Raw genomic sequence first — 19762 nt, forward strand, 5'->3', positions numbered from 1 at the left:
CGATTTATCCTTAATGCATCGAAGTGCCTCCACGCAAAACCATCTGAAGTGTGTACCAGCATCTTGTTCCCATCTGCATCTAGTTCGGTTCTTTTGCCCAATTTGTGCCATGTCATCTGTCTGGCTGTCTCTTCCACCACGAAAAGACGTTGAAGTCTTGGTACGATTGGCAGATACCGAAGAACACTAATGGGGATTATGGTCTGATTCTTCTCACCCATGCCGTTGTGTACCACAATATACCTGGAAGAATTGCAAATGGGGCAATAGTTCAAGGCCGCATACTCAAGCCTAAATAAGGCACATCCATTCTCACAGGCATGTATCTTGTCATAGGGCATCTTAAGTACACGGAGGATTTTCTCTGACTGGTACAGGTTTGCAGGCAGTACATGGCCTTTGGGTAGAAAGCGTCCAAATATCGTCATCATCGCGTCGTAGCATTCTCTGCCTAGGTTGAATTAAGCCTTCAGAGCCATTACTTGCGCGATGGCATCCAGCTGACAAAGCTCAGTCTGCTCGTGGAGAGGATATTTTGAAGACTCCAACATTTCATAGAAGGCCTTTAAAGATTCCTCCATCTCATCGTCCGAATCCCGAGCATCATCAAAGTGTTGCACACTGTCTTCAATCCCGGTACCATGCTCGTCGGTGCGACGACGAATCACCTCAGCTCTGGCACGTTGGTCAGACTCACCATGAAAAGTCCACACCATATAATTAGGCATAAAACCCCACTTCTGCAGGTGTTTACCCATTTCAAACTTTGTCTGCTTTTTCCAGTTGTCGCAGTTGGGACACACGCACCATGTTTTTTGTTGGCCATTTGCAAATGCGGCTCTCACAAACCCCCTGGTTTTTGTTAACCATTCATGGGTCATGTCTTTCTGACTAGGGTGACCAGTGTACATCCAAGCACGATCACTCATGTTGCCTAGCTACCTATGGGGGCACAAGAAATAAATATATAACTCATCATCTATATTCATACGCTAATCAAGGTTGTCAGTTTTATGACGTCCATGCAACCTACACGCTAATAGGTATAGATAGGTCCTAATCCCACCCGAGTATGTGTAGACTGGGTTCGTTTTCCCATGCTCTGCTCCAGATGCGATGTAGAATTTCGCCAGCACCTCCCCGCTATTCTCCTGATACACGTCTCGGCAATAAGCAGAGAGGATGTGTACCCGGAGAACAACAGGGGAGGCACTGGCGAAATTCCGCATCGGATCCGGAGCATAGCATACGGGAAAACAAACCTAATCTACACATACTCGGGCTTTCCATGGATAATGTTGGACAATTCGAAAGGATGGCGGTTATAAATATGCAAAGAAATGCATATTTATAGATGTCGCCCTTTCGAACGGGATACGCATACTGGTCACGAATACTCATGATTGAAGAAACCTATAGCTAGCAAGTTTCATCGGCACGAAGACCGGGACAGAGCAAATTAAGGGGGTAGGAGGGGAAGTCATTTGTGCTCACCAACAAACGCAAGGGCGGAGCTCGTCCAACGCACGTGGAGGTCGTCGAACAACTGCACATTGAAATTCACACAATCAACACAAATACGATGTTTTTATAATTAACATAATCGGAAAATATGTGACCTAACTCATAATTTACAAAACTATGACCTCGTGGGCCTCTGGAAGACCGAAAAGCACCTTCTCGTTCAAAAGAAGGCAGAAGAGGTGTCGGGGGTCGGGGCTTAGTGGCGTCGGGAGTCAGTGCCGTCGAGGGTCGGTGGTGTCGGGTGTCGGTGGTCGGGAGTCGGGTTAAATGCGTCGATGGTCGGGGGTCAGTGTCGTCGGGGGTCGAGGGTCACTAGCGTCGGGGGTTGGGGTCTTTTCGATCAACAAGAGGCCAAAGAGGTGTCGGGGGCCCGGGGTTGGGGGTTAGTGGCGTCGGGTGTCGGGGGTAGGGGGTCGGGAGTCGGGGGTCGAGGGTCAGTGGCGTCGGTGGTCGGGGGTCGGGGGTCAGTGGTCTCGGGCGTCGGGGGTCGGGAGTCGGGGGTCGGGGGTCAGTGGTGTCGGGCGTCGGGAGTTGGGGGTCGGGGGTCAGTGGTGTCGGGCGTCGGGGGTCGGGGGTCGGGGGTCGGGAGTCGGGTGTCAGTGGCGTCGGGGGTCGGGGGTCGAGGGTCGGGGGTTGGTGGCGTCAGGCGTCGAGGGTTGGTGGCGTCGGGCGTCGGGGGTCGGGAGTCGAGTGTCGGCGGTCAGTGGTGTCGGGTGTCGGGGGTCGGTAGTCGGGTGTCAGTGGCGTTGTGGGTCGGGGGTCGAGGGTCCGGGGTTGGTGGCGTCGGGCCTCGGGGGTCGTGGGCGGGGGGTCGGGGTCCTTTTCTTTCTTCTTCTCCTCTCTCCTCTTTTTCTTCTTCTTCTTCTTCTTCTTCTTCTTCTTCTTCTTTCTCCTCCTCCTCCTCTTCTTCTTCTTCTTCGTTTCTCTCCTCTTCCTCTTCCTCTTCTTCTTCTTCTACTTCTTCTTCTTCTTCTTCTTCTTCTTCTTCTTCTTCTTCTTCTTTCTCCTCCTCCTCCTCCTCCTCTTCTAACAGTAACCTAATTAACACTAAACTAATAGTAACCTAATTAACCTAAACTAACAATAACCTAATTAACATTAAACTAATAGTAACCTAATTAACCTAAACTAACATTAACCTATTTAACACTTAGAGTAACCTAAACTAACAAATGCACTGAAATGAAAAAAAGAAAAAAAGAAAGAAAATGAACTCACCAGGGAAGTTGTCGCGAGAGGGGTGTGGCCGCGGGGAGGGGGTGGCCGCAGGGAGGGGTGTGGCCGCAGGGAGGGGTGGCCGCACGGAGGGGTCACCGGGAGGGGTGTGACCGCGGGGAGGGGTGGCCGTAAGGAGGGGTCGCCGCGGGGAGGGGTGTGGCCACGGGGAGGGGGTGGCCGCGAGGAGGGGCCGCGGTGGCCGCGGGGAGGGGGTCACCGCGGGGAGTGGAGCACCAGGGGAGGGGGTCGCCGGTGGGAGCGAGGCGGGGCGGCGGCGGCGGCGAGTGACAGTGAGCGCGAGGGGGAGAGAGAGACAGTACTGTGGGGGGAGAGACAGACAGTGAGCGCGAGGGGGAGAAGACGGCCGTTACACGCTCGGCCCCTTTGCCGTCCGCCCCCTGACGGCAAAGGGCCCCACGACAGACGGGAAAGGCCCGCGGACGGCAAAGGACCCTGGATTTCGGACATGGCAGGCATGGGACCCACCCGTCCTCTTTGTCGTCTGCCTTGGGTCTCTTTGTCGTCCGCTGGCAGACGGCAAAGGGCCGACACATGGCAAATAGTATGTTTGCCATGTGTCAGTCCTTTGCCGTCTGCCTTGTGTCAACTGATGGCAAAGAGGTTCTTTGTCGTCAGCTAGCCGACGGCAAAGAACTGGCTGACGGCAAAGAACTGGATTCTAGTAGTGACATGATATTGATGTGTACTTTACTAGTACTACTAGTAGAACGAGGGTATTGGATACCGGTTCGGTTGCTAAGTGATCTGTAACTCGAAATGAAAGCTACGGAATAAGCGGACACTAGCTAAAGGTGAGGTGACGATACGTGTTGGAAGTGTTTCCAAGCTTGATGTGATCAAAACATCGCACGCTCTCTCTATCATCGGGATTGGTGTTAAAAATAAATAATTGTTATTTGGTGTTTGCCTTGAGCATGAACATGATTGGATCGTGTTTATTGCAATACGATTATTCATTTAAAGATAATAATAGTTATTATATTTGCTTGAATAATTACCCTCAATGGTTTATTGAATCTCGATCGTAGTGTTACACATGTTCATAATATTGGTGCCAAAATATACAGAGTAATAATGATAGTACCACTTACTTCAGGCACTTCCACTTAAGTCATGTTGGTGTAAAATGCATGAAGAAGCTCCATGCTGATGGATCTTTGTACTCACTCATTTTTGAAATGTTTGAGACATGCAAAACATACCAGTTGGTATAAACGCATGAAGAAACTCCATGCGGATGGATCGTTTGGATTCACTTGATTTTGAATCACTTGAGACATGCAAAATCATACCACATGGATCAAGAAAGTAACTTGTTGGAAGCAATGCATTTTGATGTGTGCAGTCCAATGAGTGCTGAGGCACGCAGTGGATATCGTTATGTTCTTACTTCACTGACGATTTGAGTAGATATAGGAGTATTTACTTGATGAATGACAAGTCTGAGATATTGAAAAGTTCAAAGACTATTTCAGAGTGAAGATCGTCGTGACAAGAGGATAAACTGTCTATGATATGATCATTGCGATGAATATCTGAGTTGCGAGTTTTTGGTACACAGTTAAGACAATGTGGAAATTGGTTTGCAATTCATGCCACCTAGAACACCATAGTGTGATGGTGTGTCCGAACGTTATAGCCGCGCCCTATTTGATATGGTGCATACTATGATGTCTCTTATCAAATTACCACTATCGTTTATGGGTTATGCATTAGAGAAAACAACATTCACTTTAAATAGGGCACCACATATTTTCGTTGAGCTGACACAGAATGAACTATGGTTTGAAGAAACCTGAGCTGTTGTTTCTTGAAAGTTTGGGGCAGCGACGCGTATGTGAAAAAGTTTCAGTCTGATAAGCTCTAACCCAAAGCGGATAAATGCATCTTCATAGGATATCCAAAACATTTGGGTAAATCTCCTACCTTAGATTCGGAAGCAAAGTGTTTGTTTCTAGAAACGGGTCCTTTCTCGAGAAAAGGTTTCTCTCGAAAGAATTGAGTGGGAGGGTGGTGGAACTTGATAAGGTTATTGAACCATCACTTCAAACAGTGTGTAGAAGGGCGCATGAAGTTGTTCCTGTGGCGCCTACACCAATTAAAGTGGAAACTGATGGTGGTGATCATTAAGCTTCGGATCAAGTTGCTACAAACCTCGTAGGTCGACAAGGTCACGTACTACTAACAGAGTGGTACAGTAACCCTATCTTGGAGGTAATGTTGTTCAACAACAATGAACCTACGAGCTATGGAGAAGCGATGGTGGGCCCGGATTCCGGCAAATGGCTGGAGGCCATGAAATCTGAGAAAGAATCCATGTATGATAACAAAGTATAGACTTTGGAAGAACTACTTGATGGTCGTAAGACTATTGAGTAAAGATCCATCTTTAAAAGGAAGACATGCGATGATGGTGAAAAGTCACCATTAAAAAAAGCTCGACTTGTCGCAAAGATGTTTTCGACAAGTTCAAAGAATTGACTATGATGAGACTTTCTCAATCGTAGCGATGCTAAAAGTCTATTGGAATTAGGTTAGTAGTTTCTGCATTATTTATAAAATATTGCACATAGGATGTAAAAACATTGTTTTCTCGACGGTTCCTTGAGGAAAGGTTGTATGTGATACTATGAGAAGGTTTTGTCAATCCTAAGGATGCTAACAAGTATGCAAGCTCCAGCAATCCTTCTATGGACTGGTGCAAGCATCTCGGAGTTGGAATATACGCTTTGATGAGATGATCAAAGATTTTTGGTTTATACAAGGTTTATGAGAAACTTGTATTTCCAATGAAGTGAGTGGGAGCACTGTAGAATTTCTGATAAGTATATGTAGTTGACATATTGTTGATCGGAAGTAATGTAGAATTTCTGTAAAGCATAAAGGCTTGTTTGAAAGGAGTTTTTCAAAGGAAGACCTCGATAGAGCTACTTGAACATTCAACATCAAAGATCTATGGAGATAGATCAAAATGCTAAACAGAACTTTCAATGAAATGCATGCCTTGACAGGTTTTTGAAGGAGTTCAAAATAGATCAGCAAAGAAGGAGTTCTTGGCGGTGTTGTAAGGTGTGAATTTGAGTAAGACTCAAAACCCGACCACGGCAGAATAAAGAGAATGGACGAAGGTCGTCTTCTATGGCTTAGCCGTAGACTCTAAAGTATGCCATGCTGTCTACCGCACCTGATGTGTGCCTTGCCATGAGTCTGTCAAGGGGTACAAGGAGTTATCCAGGATTGAATCACTGAACAGCGGTCAAAGTTACCCTTAGTAACTAATGGACTAAGCAATTTTTCTCAATTATGGAGGTGGTTAAAGAGTTCATCGTAAAGGGTTACGTCGATGCAAGCTTTGACACTAATCCGAATAACTCTGAGTAGTAAAACGGATTCATATAGTAGAGTAGATATTTGGAATATTTTTGAATAACACGTAGTAGCAGCATCTATAAGATGACATAAAGATTTGTAAAGCTCACACGGATCTGAAAGGTTCAGAACCGTTGACTAAAACCTCTCTCACAAGCAAGACGTGATCAAACCCCAGAACTGTATGGGTGTTGGATACGTTAAAATCACATAGTGATGTGAACTAGATTATTGACTCCAGTGCAAGTGCGATACTGTTGGCAATATGCCCTAGAGGCAATAATGAATTAGTTATTATTATATTTATTTGTTCACGATAATCGTTTATTATCCATGCTATAATTGTATTGGTTGGAAACACAAATACATGTGTGGATACATAGACCAAACACTGTCCTTAGTAACCCTCTAGTTGACTAGCTCATTGATCAAAGATGGTCAAGGTTTCCTAACCATAGACAAGTGTTGTCACTTGATAATGGGATCACATCATTAGGAGAATAATGTGATGGACAAGACCCAAATTATAAACGTAGCATGTGATCGTGTCATTTTGTTGCTATTGTTTTCTGCGTGTCAAGTATTCATTCCTATGACCATGAGATCATGTAACTCATTGACATCGGAGGAATACCTTGTGTGTATCAAACGTCACAACGTTACTAGGTGACTATAAAGGTGCTCTACAGGTCTCTATGAAGGTGTCCGTTGAGTTAGCAAGGATCAAGATTGGGATTTGTCACTTCGTGTTACAAAGAGGTATCTCGGGGCCCACTCAGTAATACAACATCACACACAAGCGTTGGAAGCAATGTGAGTCAAGTGTAAGTCACGGGATCTGTATTACGGAACGAGTAAAGAGACTTGCCGGTAACGAGGTTGAAATAGGTATACGGATACCGACGATCAAATCTCGGGCAAATAACATACCGAAGGACAAAGGGAATGATACACGAGATTAGATGAATCCTTGGCACAGAGGTTCAACGATAAGATCTTCGTAGAATACCTAGGATCCAATATTGGCATCCAGGTCCCGCTATTGGATATTGAGCGAGGAGTGTCTCGGGTCATGTATACACAGTTTTCGAACCCGCAGGGTCTGCACACTTAAGGTTTGATGATGTTTTAATATAGTTCAGTTATATGTGTTGGTGACCGAAGGTTGTTCGGATTCTTGGATGAGATCATGGACGTCACGAGGGTTTCTGGAATGGTCCAGAAACGAAGATTGATATATAGGAAGTTGGTGTTTGGATTCCAGAAGGTTTTCGGGCATTGCCGGTAGTGTACCGGGAGTGACGAATGGGTTTATTGGATGCGAAATAAGGCATAATGGGCTGACAAAGTCATCCAAGGAAAGCCCATGAGGAAAAAGTGCAAAATCCAAAAAAGGTGGGAAATTAAGGAAGGAGTCCTAATCCAAGTGGAGTTGGAGGAGGACTCCTCCCTCCTCTAGTTCGGCCGACACAAGGGACCCTCCCTTGTGGCGCCAAGGCTGCCCCCTTCCTCCTCCTATATATACTAGATGTTTAGGGTTGTTTGAGACACAACTTTGCCACGTGAAACTCGTAGTTCTTCCTCTAAATTAGATTTTTACGGAGGTCGGGCGGAGCCCTGTAGGAATAGATCATCACCAACACCGGCGCGCCGTCACGCTGCCGGAGAACTCATCTAGTTCTCCGTCTCTCTTGCTGGATCAAGAAGGCCGAGATCGTCATCGAGCTGTACGTGTGCTGAACACGGAGGTGTCGTTCGTTCGGCGCTAGATCAGAATGGATCATGGGACAGATCATGGGACGGCGGTGATTTGAATCACGAAGTTGTACCACTACATCAACTCCGTTTCTTAACGCTTCCCGCTTAGTGATACGTCTCCAACGTATCTATAATTTTTGATGGGTTCATGCTATTATCTTGTCAAACTTTGGATGTTTTGCATGCTTTTTATTTATTTTCTGGGACTAACTTATTAACTCAGTGCCAAGTGCCAGTTCCTGTTTTTTCCATGATTTTGACCCCTTTCAGAGGAGATTTTGAAACGGAGTCCAAACGGAAGAAAATCCCCGAAAGGATTTTTTCTGGAACGGAAGAAGATCGGAGAACTTGGGAGCCATGCCAGAAGAGGCCCAGGGGCCCCACGAGCCCCACCTCGCGGCCAGGGGGGCCGCGCCATCCATGCTTGTGGGCCCCCTGGAGGTCCCCTGACCTAGATCTTGCACCTATATATTCCCAAATATTCCCAAAAAATCAAGAGACGATCGCAATCACTTTTCCGCCGCCGCAAGCTTCTGTCTCCGCAAGATCCCATCTGGGGCACGTCCTGGTGCCCTGCTGGAGGGGGGATTCAGACACGGAGGGCTTCTCCATCAACACCATGACCTCTCCGATGATGCGTGAGTAGTTCACCATAGACCTACGGGTCCATAGCTAGTAACTAGATGGCTTCTTCTCTCTCTTGGATCTTCAATACAAAGTTCTCCATGATCTTCATGGAGATCTATCCGATGTAATCTTCTTTTGCGGTATGTTTGTCGAGATCCGATTAATTGTGGATTTATTATCAGATTATCTATAAATCTTATTTGAGTTTCTTTTGATCTCTCTTATGCATGATTTCATATCCTTGTAATTCTCTTCGAGTTGTGGGTTTTGTCTGGCCAACTAGATCTATGATTCTTGCAATGGGAGAAGTGCTTGGTTTTGGGTTCATACCGTGCGGTGACCTCACCCAGTGACAGAAGTGGTAGCGAGGCACGCATCGTGTTGTTGCCATCAAGGGTAGAAAGATGGGGTTTTCATCATTGGTTTGAGATTAACTCTCTACATCATGTCATCTTGCTTAAAGCGTTACTCTGTTCGTCATGAACTCAATACACTAGATGAATGCTGGATAACGGTCGATGTGTGGAGTAATAGTAGTAGATGCAGAAAGTATCGGTCTACTTGTCTCGGACGTGATGCCTATATGCATGATCATTGCCTTAGATATCGTCATGACTTTGCGCGGTTCTATCAATTGCTCGATAGTAATTTGTTCACCCACCGTGATATTTTCTATTATGAGAGAAGCCTCTAGTGAACACTATGGCCCCCAGGGTCTACTCCACATCATATTTTTAGCCTTACACTTTTTACTTCGTTGCTCTTTCCGCCTTCAGATCTCACTTTGCAAACAATCTTGAAGGGATTGACAACCCCTTTGAAGCGTTGGGTGCAAGCTTGTTTGTGTTTGCGCAGGTACTTTGGACTTGACGAGACCCTCCTTCTGGATCGATACCTTGGTTCTCAAACTGAGGGAAATACTTACTGCTCCTGTGTTGCATCACCCTTTCCTCTGTAAGAGAAAAACCGACGCAAATCAGAGAAGTCACAAGAAGAATTCCTAAGCGTCAGGGAAGGATTTTTGTTGCCGTAGCACTTAGCGATCTACAAGGATACGTAGATCTAATCTCCTCTTGTAGATGAACATCACCATGATAGGTCTTCGTGTGCGTAGGAAATTTTTTGTTATTCATGCAACGTTCCCCATCAGAAGCTTCACCGGCCGCTGCAATTAAGTTTCATCGGTGGCGCCCGGAGCACCCCGTGGTTGTTGCAACCGCATGCGCACGATGGTGATGCAGTGAGCGGTCATCGGCACACACCATCTCACTGTGCTCCCTTTCTCGGCGTGGGCAAACCACAAGCTTAGCAAGATTATACGCAACTTCATCTCGCAAGGCGACAATTCCGAGAATGCGGCTAGAGGGCACTCCTTCGTGAACCGAAATACAATGCGCAGGCCGAAGGCCCTGGGTGTGCTAGGCATCATCGACCTGGATAGGTTTGGTCGGGCTCTCCATTTGTGCTGGACTTGGCTAGTGTGGACCGACCCTGATCAGCAATGGGTGGGCTCTGTGTCCTACCTTGCGACGAGTTGGATATGGCACTATTCAGAGTTTCCACCTCCATCATGCTAGGTAGAGGCCATAAAGCTCTGTTCTGGCACGGTGATTTGACCGGAAGCAGACACCTAAGGTTGTTGGCTCCCGAATTATAAAAAATCACCACAAGAAAGCAAAGAACCGTCTTCAAGGAGCTACAAAACAAAAATTGAATCCGATCAATCGCCCGTCTACAGGCACCCATGCAGCTGCACGAATTATTCTCGGTCGCTACTCTCAGCTCTCAGGTTACAATGTTGAAGGACTCCATAACATGGTGCTGGAATCCTAATGGTATCTACTCTGCGGCTTTGGCATACACAGCCCAATTCTTCGGATCCTTCCCTAGGTTCTCGCCGAAGAGGATTTGGGAAGCCCACGTGGAGCCCAAATGTAAGCTCTTCTCCTCACTGGTGCTGCACGGCAAGATCCTCACGGCCGACATGCTTGCCATTCGCAGATAGCCGCATGACCCTACATGCCCCCTTTGCCTGGGAGCACCATAGACGACAACTCACCTCTGCAAGGATTGTCCTTTTGCGATTGTGGTCTGGTCGCACGTTCATGCTTGGGTCGGGGACGCACAGACGAACACAATGACCCTTCCGCCTCTCATGGGAATCTCCGACTGGTGGAAACTGCTCATCTCCCCGTCTACAAGGACGAAAGACGTCGGCGTAGCGGTCACTTCCTTTACGCCATCTGCAATATCTGAAAGGAGCACAACCGCCGTATTTTCAACGGAACACGCCTCACTCATGTGGAGGTGGTGGCCATCGCACTAGAGGACATAAGAATGAGGGCCAACACTTTCGACAGGGCACAAGTGGCCCCCCGTATTGGCTGATTTGGTTTTGCTTAGATTAACAATCAGGCCCTAATGAGGGTTTTGTGAGTTGTTTGAAAAAATGTGTCATCTATGTACATAAACCCTCTCCTTCGTCTGAAATGAAAGTGCTTGTGCCGGTTCGTCGAAAAAAATCAACGGACCATAGTTTTTAAATGAAATTTGCCTTTTCGGAAAGAAACTATCATGTATTCTAAAGAAAATGACACCTTTTCAGACTTTATCACAACTAAAACAACCATCGAATTGTTCGCAATGTGCCACCTCCCCCGACGAACGTTCGTCAATTAGGAGGGTGCATATAACCGATATGTATTTTTTTAGTTCATATGGAGTATATTATTAATTGGAATACTTATGATACACACAAGCAAATCTCTTGAAATATTTTTGTAACCGATGCCCACGGCCATGCACGAGGTATCATCTTAGTTTTGAACTATTTGATAAATAGCAAAAACGTTACTCACTCCATTCGAAAGTACTTGTTATTGAAATAAATGCATCTAGATGTATTTTAATTTTAGATACATTTATTTTTATAAAATTTTCGGACGTAGGCAGTATCTGTTAAGGCCAGCAACGACGAAGCAATTTCACGAGATGATTAAACGTAGGAGTATGTTGTATAGATCTCCCTTGTTTACTGGGGGAATACACTTTGATTCCTGGTTGTATGTGCACTTTTGAAATAATTAATTAAAAAGTGAAAATAGATTAAACTTGACTTTATTTTACACTAGTATATAAAATTTCACAAGAAAAAGTCAACATTGATTTCTGGACAAAAAAGACAAAATTTATTTACTATTATAGGTCACTATTTAACTATTTTGACTGAAAATTTGTCTTTTTTGAAAAGAAGTCAAAGTGTAAAAAAAATATGTGAATTTTTTCTTAGAAGTATAATGAAAGGTTAAGTTTATTTCAAAAATATTTTCTATTTTTAAACTTTTTTATCAAATTACTAAAAGAAATTGCACATAAGGTGTATATACATCCAGGTTTAAGAAGTTTCCCTCCTTATTTACTGGTCGTTATTGCTGGCATACTAGTAATCGGTGATATCTACTCTGGTACAGGAACAGGAACACGCGTGCTGGCCACGACGAGAAGCTGGGACCTCCTCCGCGTGGTGATGCCAGCCTCCTCCGTCATGTCCAACCCCGCCGCGTCCACGCCTGCAGGCAGCTCCAGGTCGAAGTGGAACAGCAGCGCGGCGAGCGCGAGCTCGATGTGCGCCAGCCCAAACGTCATCCCGGGGCACATCCTCCGCCCTGCTCCGAACGGTATGAACTCGAAATCTGTCCCCTTGAAGTCTCTCCCGGCGCCGCCTTGCTCCTCATCAAACCTCTCCGGCAGAAACTCCTCCGGCGCGTCCCAGTGCGCGGGGTCCCTGGCGATCGCCCACGCGTTCACGAGGACCGTGGCGCCCGCGGGCACGTCGTAGCCGAGCACCTGGCACGGGCTCCGGCACTGGCGGAGCGTCAGCAGCGGGCCCGGCACGTGCAGCCGGAGCGACTCCTTGACGACCATGTGCAGGTAGTGGAGGTTGCCGAGGCCGTCCTCCGTCACCCAGCTCTGGCCAGCCAGTGCTCGCCGGACCTCCTCCTGCGCCTTATGCCGAACCCTCGGGTTCCGCATGAGCTCCGCCATTATCCACTGCAGCGCCGTCGTTGCCGTCTCGCTGCCAGCGGCGAACATGTCCTGCACGTGTGAGAGAAACAGGGCAGCTAAAGATCACAGTAGTTCCGTGGCGCGCATGCATGGCGTGGCGTGGAGATCGCAGATACTCCAGATTGTCGCGTCGGACGATCACCGGAAGGCCTTACAATGATCACGAATTTTATGTTCTCGGTGGTGAGTGGGTGCTGGGAGCCCACTTCTTCCTGGAGTCCGAGGAGCACGTCGACCAGGTCTTCGTCTTCGGCTTCTCCTCCCCCGGCGGCTTTCCTCTCCCGGTGCTCCTGGATCACGGCGTCCATGATCTGCAGCATCTCGCGGCGGCAGCGCTTGATCCGGCCGGGCTCGCGGCTGAGGAGCATCGCGAGGCGCGATGACGGAAACAGGTCCGGCAGGCTCAGCCCGGGCCTCATACGGAACATGTCCTCGAACAGCTTCAGGCACGCGTCGCGGCCCTTGAACGGCCTGCTGCCGATGATGGCGCGCACGGTGGAGTCGGCGATGTACGCCGCGATGATTTCTGTCAGGTTCACCGGGCGACGCTCGGACGGCGACGGCGAGGACGAGGCGACGGAGCGGAGGAGGCGGCCCAGCTCGTCCTGGCGGACGGGGCGGAAGGAGTGGACGCGGCGGGCGCTGAGGAGCTCCTGGGTGCAGATCTTCCGGAGCTGCCGCCAGGCGTCGCCGAAGGGCGCGAAGACGAGGCCCTCTGAGCCCTGGAACCAGAGGCGCGACATGGGTCCGACTGGCCGGGACGCGAAGGCCGGGTCGTGGGTCTTCAAGATCTCGCGCGCCGCGGCTGGGGACGAGGCCACCACGGCCGTGACCTCGCCGAAGCGGAGCATCATCAGCGGGCCGTGGCGTCGCGCCAAGTCGCGCAACGCGTGGTGCGGGATGGCGCCCGCGAGGTGGTGCAGGTGGCCGATCACCGGCAGCGCCCACGGCCCTGGCGGGAGCCGTGCGACGCCGGACGACCCAGGCGGCGTCAATCTTCTTGAGGCGAACAGCATGAGGGGTATGATGGCAAGGAATGGCACGAGCAGCAGCAGGTGGAGCGGGACGTCGGCGTCCATGGCAGCTCGATGGCTGGGGCACGGGAGGAGCAACAAGCCTGAAAGATACTTCGTACAAGCTATATCAGCGTGCAATGGTGTCAATCTTTGTCCGATCTTTTAATTTTATTTTATTTGCCAATGTCGTACCCATAATGCATCACACAATTGTTATGCATCCCAGATCTGTGGCTTTCTGCAGCTCACGTCAAAGACGTTTAAAGGGTTGTCAAAGTCTATTGCAGTTCGAAAAAAAGGTTTATTGCAGTTGAGCGGTTTATCAAATGATCTAGAATTTTGTGTACTCCCTCCATTTCAGTTTATAAATCCAGCACGTGTATCTAGGTCGTCAATTTAACCAATTTAATGAAAGACATATATTACAAAAAATATATCATTAGAAACTTTAGATGTTCTATTTTTTAATGATATAATTTTTATGTTAAGCAATATATTTTATATAAGTCAAATTGACGACCTAGATACACATGCATGCCTTATAAACTATAACAAAGGGAGTACGTCCATCGGTGCTCGTGCTAGTTTTGGAAACTCAGGAGGATTCTCTTTCGCGGTATGTGCCTTTTATACTCTTGCTCGACTTTAAGAGAGTAGCGTTTTTAATAGGCTTTCCGATATTAATTTTATTTATTTTGTGTTTTCTAACAGGATTATCTTAACAATTTTATCGGTTCGCTAGTTTTTTTGCGCGGTAAAGGAAGATTTCCATTACTTGAGGTGGCAAATCAGCTACAACCAGTTTTACAATGTCGTTCATACCCGAGCCTAATCAAACGACTGTACGTGGCATACTTCGACCGTATGCAGGTAAAGCATGACTAATTTTATTCGGTGATAGACTAATATCAGAAATCAAAATCTTCCTAGGGTCATCCAGGATCATCGTCTGAATCTCCTCGACGAGTACATGGGATGACGATCGATCCACCGACCTAGCGTTCAGCATCGTGACCGCTATGGTACTATCCATCTCGACAACAATGAGACGGTGTGTGCGGTGAAGGGCGAGCTCAAGTCCTTACCTGCACGTCGCGAGCTCAGCATCTAGGTTGTTATCACATGTACGAATCTCTCGACCAACGGTGAAAATAACTTCACCCCTATCTGAACGTAGCACCATACCGTCCATGTGTCTCCTCTTACTAGCACATAGCTCTCATCAGCTTGGCCCATCAAAGATGTGGTAGCGTCCAACGCAACCCTTCCTTTTGCTTCACATCTTTAGGCCTAGCCGCAGCTCACATCTGGATGATCATCTTACCCTTTCCATATCTCCTTGAAGGCATTGATGGATACACAAGAGGGAATTGATCTAGCATTCAAAGATGGATGAAGTAGCAAACTTAGGATCATATTTCATTCTAGCATTCAACGATTTTTCTTTCAACTTGCATAGTAGTTTCTCAAGATCTTCTCTATCCTCACAATCAAGAAAGTATCTAGCAATTTCCTCATCCATAACATAACCTTCACGTATTTCAGGCATTTCAGTTCGAGGATAGTCGTGTCTAAAAGATATTTCAATATTTTCAGTAGCAAAGACTTCATCAGTTTCAATAGTATCATAAATTTCAGCATGCTTTTGTTTAGCTCTAGCAAGTGTTGGGGAACGTCGCATGGGAAACAAAAAATTTCCTACGCACACGAAAGACCTATCACGGTGATGATCATCTACGAGAGGGAGATCGGATCCACTAACCCTTGTAGATCACTAAGCGGGAAGCGTTAAGGAACGCGGTTGATGTAGTGGTACGTCTCCGCGATCCAAATCACTGTCCCATGATCCGTCCCGATCTAGCGCCGAACGGACGACACTTTCGCATTCAACACATGTACAACTTGGTGACGATCTCCTCCTTCTTGATCCAGCAAGAGAGACGAAGAGGTAGCTGAATTCTCCGGCAGCACGACGGCGTGGCGGCGATGATGGTGAAGCTTCTCCGACCGGGCATCGCCGCGTCGTATCGAATCAGCTAAGAGATGTCACAAGGACGTGGAGAGAGAGAGGGTTGCGCTATGGCTTGGGTGCAATAACCCTCTCAATTCTCCACTATATATAGGAGGAACAAGAGGGTGGGTGGCTTGCCTCCTACTCCAAGTAGGAGGGGTCGGCCGAGCCAAGGAGGTGTTGGAAATATGCCTTAGAGGCAATAATAAATTGGTTATTATTATATTTCCTTGTTCATGATAATTGTTTATTATGCATGCTATAATTGAATTGATTGGAAAATCAAATACATGTGTCGATACATAGACAAAACATTGTCCCTAGTAAGCCTCTAGTTGACGAGCTCGTTGATCAAAGATGGCTAAGGTTTCGTAGGCATAGGCAAATGTTGTCACTTGATAACAGGATCACATCATTAGGAGAATGATGTGATGGACAAGACCCAAACTATGAACATAGCATATGATCGTGTCAGTTTATTGCTATTGTTTTCTACATGTCAATGTATCTATTCCTATGACCTTGAGATCATGCAACTCCCGGACACCGGAGGAATACCTTGTGTGTATCAAATGTCGCAACGTAACTGGGTGACTATAAAGGTGGTCTACATGTATCTCTGTAGGTGTCTGTTGGGTTGGCATGGATCAAGACTGGGATTTGTCACTCTGTATGACGGAGAGGTATCTCGGGGCCCACTGGGTAATGCAACATCACAATAAGAATAGCAAGCAATGTGACTAAGGAGTTAGCCACAGGATCTTGTATTATGGAATGAGTAAAGAGACTTGCGGTAACGAGATTGAACTAGGTATAGAGATACCCACGATTGAATCTCGGGCAAGTAACATACCGAAGGACAAAGGGAACATCATATGGGATTAACTGAATCCTTGACATAGAAATTTAACCGATAAAGATATTCATAGAATATGTAGGAGCCAATAGGGGCATCTAGTTCCCGCTATTGGTTATTGACTGGAGAATGTCTCAGGTCATGTCTACATAGTTCTCGAACCCGCAGGGTCTGCACACTTAAGGGTCGGTGACATTTCGGTATAGTTGAGTTATAGGTGTTGGTAACATAAAGTTGTTCGGAGTCCCAGATGAGACCCTAGATGTCACGAGGAGCTCCGGAATGGTCCGGAGGTAAAGATTGATATATAGGAAGTCCTATTTTGGTCACGGAAAAAGTTTCAGGCTCATTGGTAGTGTACCGGGAGTGCCGGGAGGGTACCGGAGACCATCAGGAGGGGTGTCACGCCCCGAGGGGCCTTATGGGCTGTGGGAGGATACAAACCAGCCCCTAGTGGGCTGACATAAGCTCCCACTAAGGTACATGAGGTTTGAGAAGGAAAAAACACAAGGTGGAAAGAGTTTCCAAGTGGGAAGGAGGAGTCCAAATCCTACTAGGATTGGAGGAGGACTCATCCTCTCCTCCTTGCGCCAAAGAAAGGGGCCAGCCCTAGGGCGCGGCCTCCTCCCTCCCTCCTCAAATACTAGAGGTTTTGAGGGTTGTTGAGACACAGAAAACAGCCACGAGCTGCCCTCTCTCTCTAGATCTATTTCTCCTCTAGTCTAGTTTCAACGGTGCTTAGGCGAAGTCCTGCTGGAATAGTTACACCACCACCACCACGGCGTCGCCGTGCTGGGGAACTCATCTACCTCTTCGCCCTTCTTGCTGGATCAAGAAGGTGGAGATCGTCATCGATCTGTACGTGTGCGGAATGCGGAGGTGCCGTCCGTTCGGCACTAGATCGGGATGGATCGTGATGGGATCGCGAGACGGATCGTGATGACATCGCGGGACGGGCTACGATTTGGATCGCGAAGATGTTCTACTACATCAACCGCGTTATATACGCTTCCGCTTAACGATCTACAAGGGTATGTAGATGCACACTCCCCTCTCGTAGATGATCATCACCATGGATAGGTATTGTGTGTGCGTAGGAATTTTTTTGTTTCCCATGCGACGTTCCCCAACAGTGGCATCATGAGCTAGGTTCATGCGTAGATGATATCTCAAGTAGAACACAAAAGAGTTTGTGGGTGTTGATGTTTAATTTGTTGCCCTCCTTAGTTTTTTCTTAATTCAGCGGTATTGTTGGATTGAAGCGGCCCAGACAAACTTTACTCGTACGCTTACGAGAGACCGGTTTCATCGAGTGACATGCAACTTGTTGCATAAAGATGACTGGCGGGTGCGTGTTTCTTCAACTTTAGTTGAATTGGTTTTGACCGAGGCAGTCCTTGGAGAAAGTTAAATAGCAATTTGCATATCACCATTGTGGCTTTGCGTAAGTAAGATGCGATCGTACTAGATACCCATAGTAGCCACATAAAATTTGCAACAACAAATTAGAGGACGTCTAACTTGTTTTTGCAGGGTATGCATGTGATGTGATATGGCCAAAGAAGTTATATGATATATTGGATGTATCGACTTGCACGTCGATGCTACGGCAACCGGCAGGAGCCATAGGGTTGTCTTTAAACTAACGTTTGTGCTTGCAGATGCTCTTACTATATCGCTAGGCATTAGCTTTAGTAGTAATAGAATAGATAGCACGACAACCTTGATGGCAGCACGGTGATGGAGATCATGGTGCGGCGCTCGTGACGATGGAGATCATGCCGGTGCTTTGGTGATGGAGATCAAAAACGCAAGTTCATGGCCATATCATGTCACTTATGATTTGCATGTTATGTTAATCCTTTTATGCACCTTATTTTGCATTATAAGGTGATCCCCCACTAAAATTTCAAGATGAAATTGTGTTCTCCCCGACTGTGCACCGTTGCGACAGTTCTTCGTTTCGAGACACCACGTGATGATCGGGTGTAATAGACTCAATGTTCACATACAACGGGTGCAAAACAGTTGCACACGCGGAACACTCGGGTTAAACTTGACGAGCCTAGCATGTACAAACATGGCTTTGAAACACAAGAGACCGAATTTTCGAGCATGAATAATATAGTTGATATGATCAACATGGACATGTTCACCAGTGAAACTATACTCAAATCACGTGATGATCGGACTTGAGTTAGTGGATTTGGATCATGCGCCACTCGAAGGACTAGAGGGATGTCTATTTGAGTGGGAGTTCTTAAGTAATATGATTGATTGAACTCATTATCATGAGCATAATTAAATGTCTTTGCAAATTATTTTGTAGCTTGCACTGTAGCTCTATTTTTTTGATATGTTCCTAGAGAAAATTTAGTTGAAAGATGATAGTAGCAATTATGCGAGCTGGATCCGTAAACTGAGGATTGTCCTCATTGCTGCACAGAAGGCTTATGTCCATACTGCACCGCTGATATCCCACAAGTATAGGGGATCGTGCGTAGCCTTTTCGATAAGTAAGAGTGTCGATCCCAACGAGGAGCTAAAGGTAGGATAAATATTCTCTCAAGTTCTATCAACCATTGATACAACTCTACACACACTAAGTGTTTACTTTATCTAGGAAATAATACTAGAGCAATAATACGGGTATGAGAGATAGCTTTGCATGATAATAAATACAAGAAAGTAAAAGTTAGTTGCTGCAGCAATAAAATATACTAAGTAACCATAAACTAACACTACCATGAGTGCGAAAAAGTGGTGGTAATTGTGGTGGAATTGTCCATGATCAAATAGTCAAATACAAGGTTGATATTCCTCTTATATGTGGGAGAGGCACAACTAACAAGCTCTCACTATCCAATGATCCCAAGTACTTATGATTGGAACTCTAGCAAACATCTGTAAATACTAGAAGATACATTAAGGTAAAAAGACTCAACCATAGCATTAAGATCAAAAGGTCGTCTTTATCCCATATGCTTTAATCACTAGATTGGGGTCATGTTTCTGCCACTCAAGCAGCCCACCCTCTAGCTTTCTCTGCATACTACAAACCCTATGATGTGCGTGCATAAACATATGATGGGCACCATAGGACTGTAACAAATTCAATATATAGCTCAAACCATCCATGAAGATTCAACAATCAATCATATGACAAAAGGGATCTACATAAACATGACATATATGCAATAGATCATTTGCAAATAATTTATAACATCAAACACCATGTTTACATAGGGGATTACAGAGGTTTGTGGGAGAGTGGACCGCTGTAGCTATGGAGAAGAT

General features: G+C 46.6%; 1 protein-coding gene across 1 annotated transcript; it reads right to left on the bottom strand.

Annotated features, from left to right (window-relative positions):
- Positions 1-11911: 11911 nt before the first annotated feature.
- LOC123404268 (premnaspirodiene oxygenase-like) lies at positions 11912-13815 on the bottom strand. Its single transcript, XM_045098190.1, has 2 exons — positions 12738-13815; positions 11912-12612 (listed from the first exon to the last, which is right to left on the bottom strand). The coding sequence occupies exons 1-2, from the start codon at positions 13659-13661 to the stop codon at positions 11974-11976; spliced, it is 1563 nt and encodes a 520-aa protein (XP_044954125.1). The 5' UTR covers positions 13662-13815; the 3' UTR covers positions 11912-11973.
- Positions 13816-19762: the final 5947 nt, after the last annotated feature.

Source organism: Hordeum vulgare, chromosome 6H (assembly GCF_904849725.1).
Source record: "Hordeum vulgare subsp. vulgare chromosome 6H, MorexV3_pseudomolecules_assembly, whole genome shotgun sequence".
Classification (NCBI taxonomy): Eukaryota; Viridiplantae; Streptophyta; class Magnoliopsida; order Poales; family Poaceae; genus Hordeum; species Hordeum vulgare.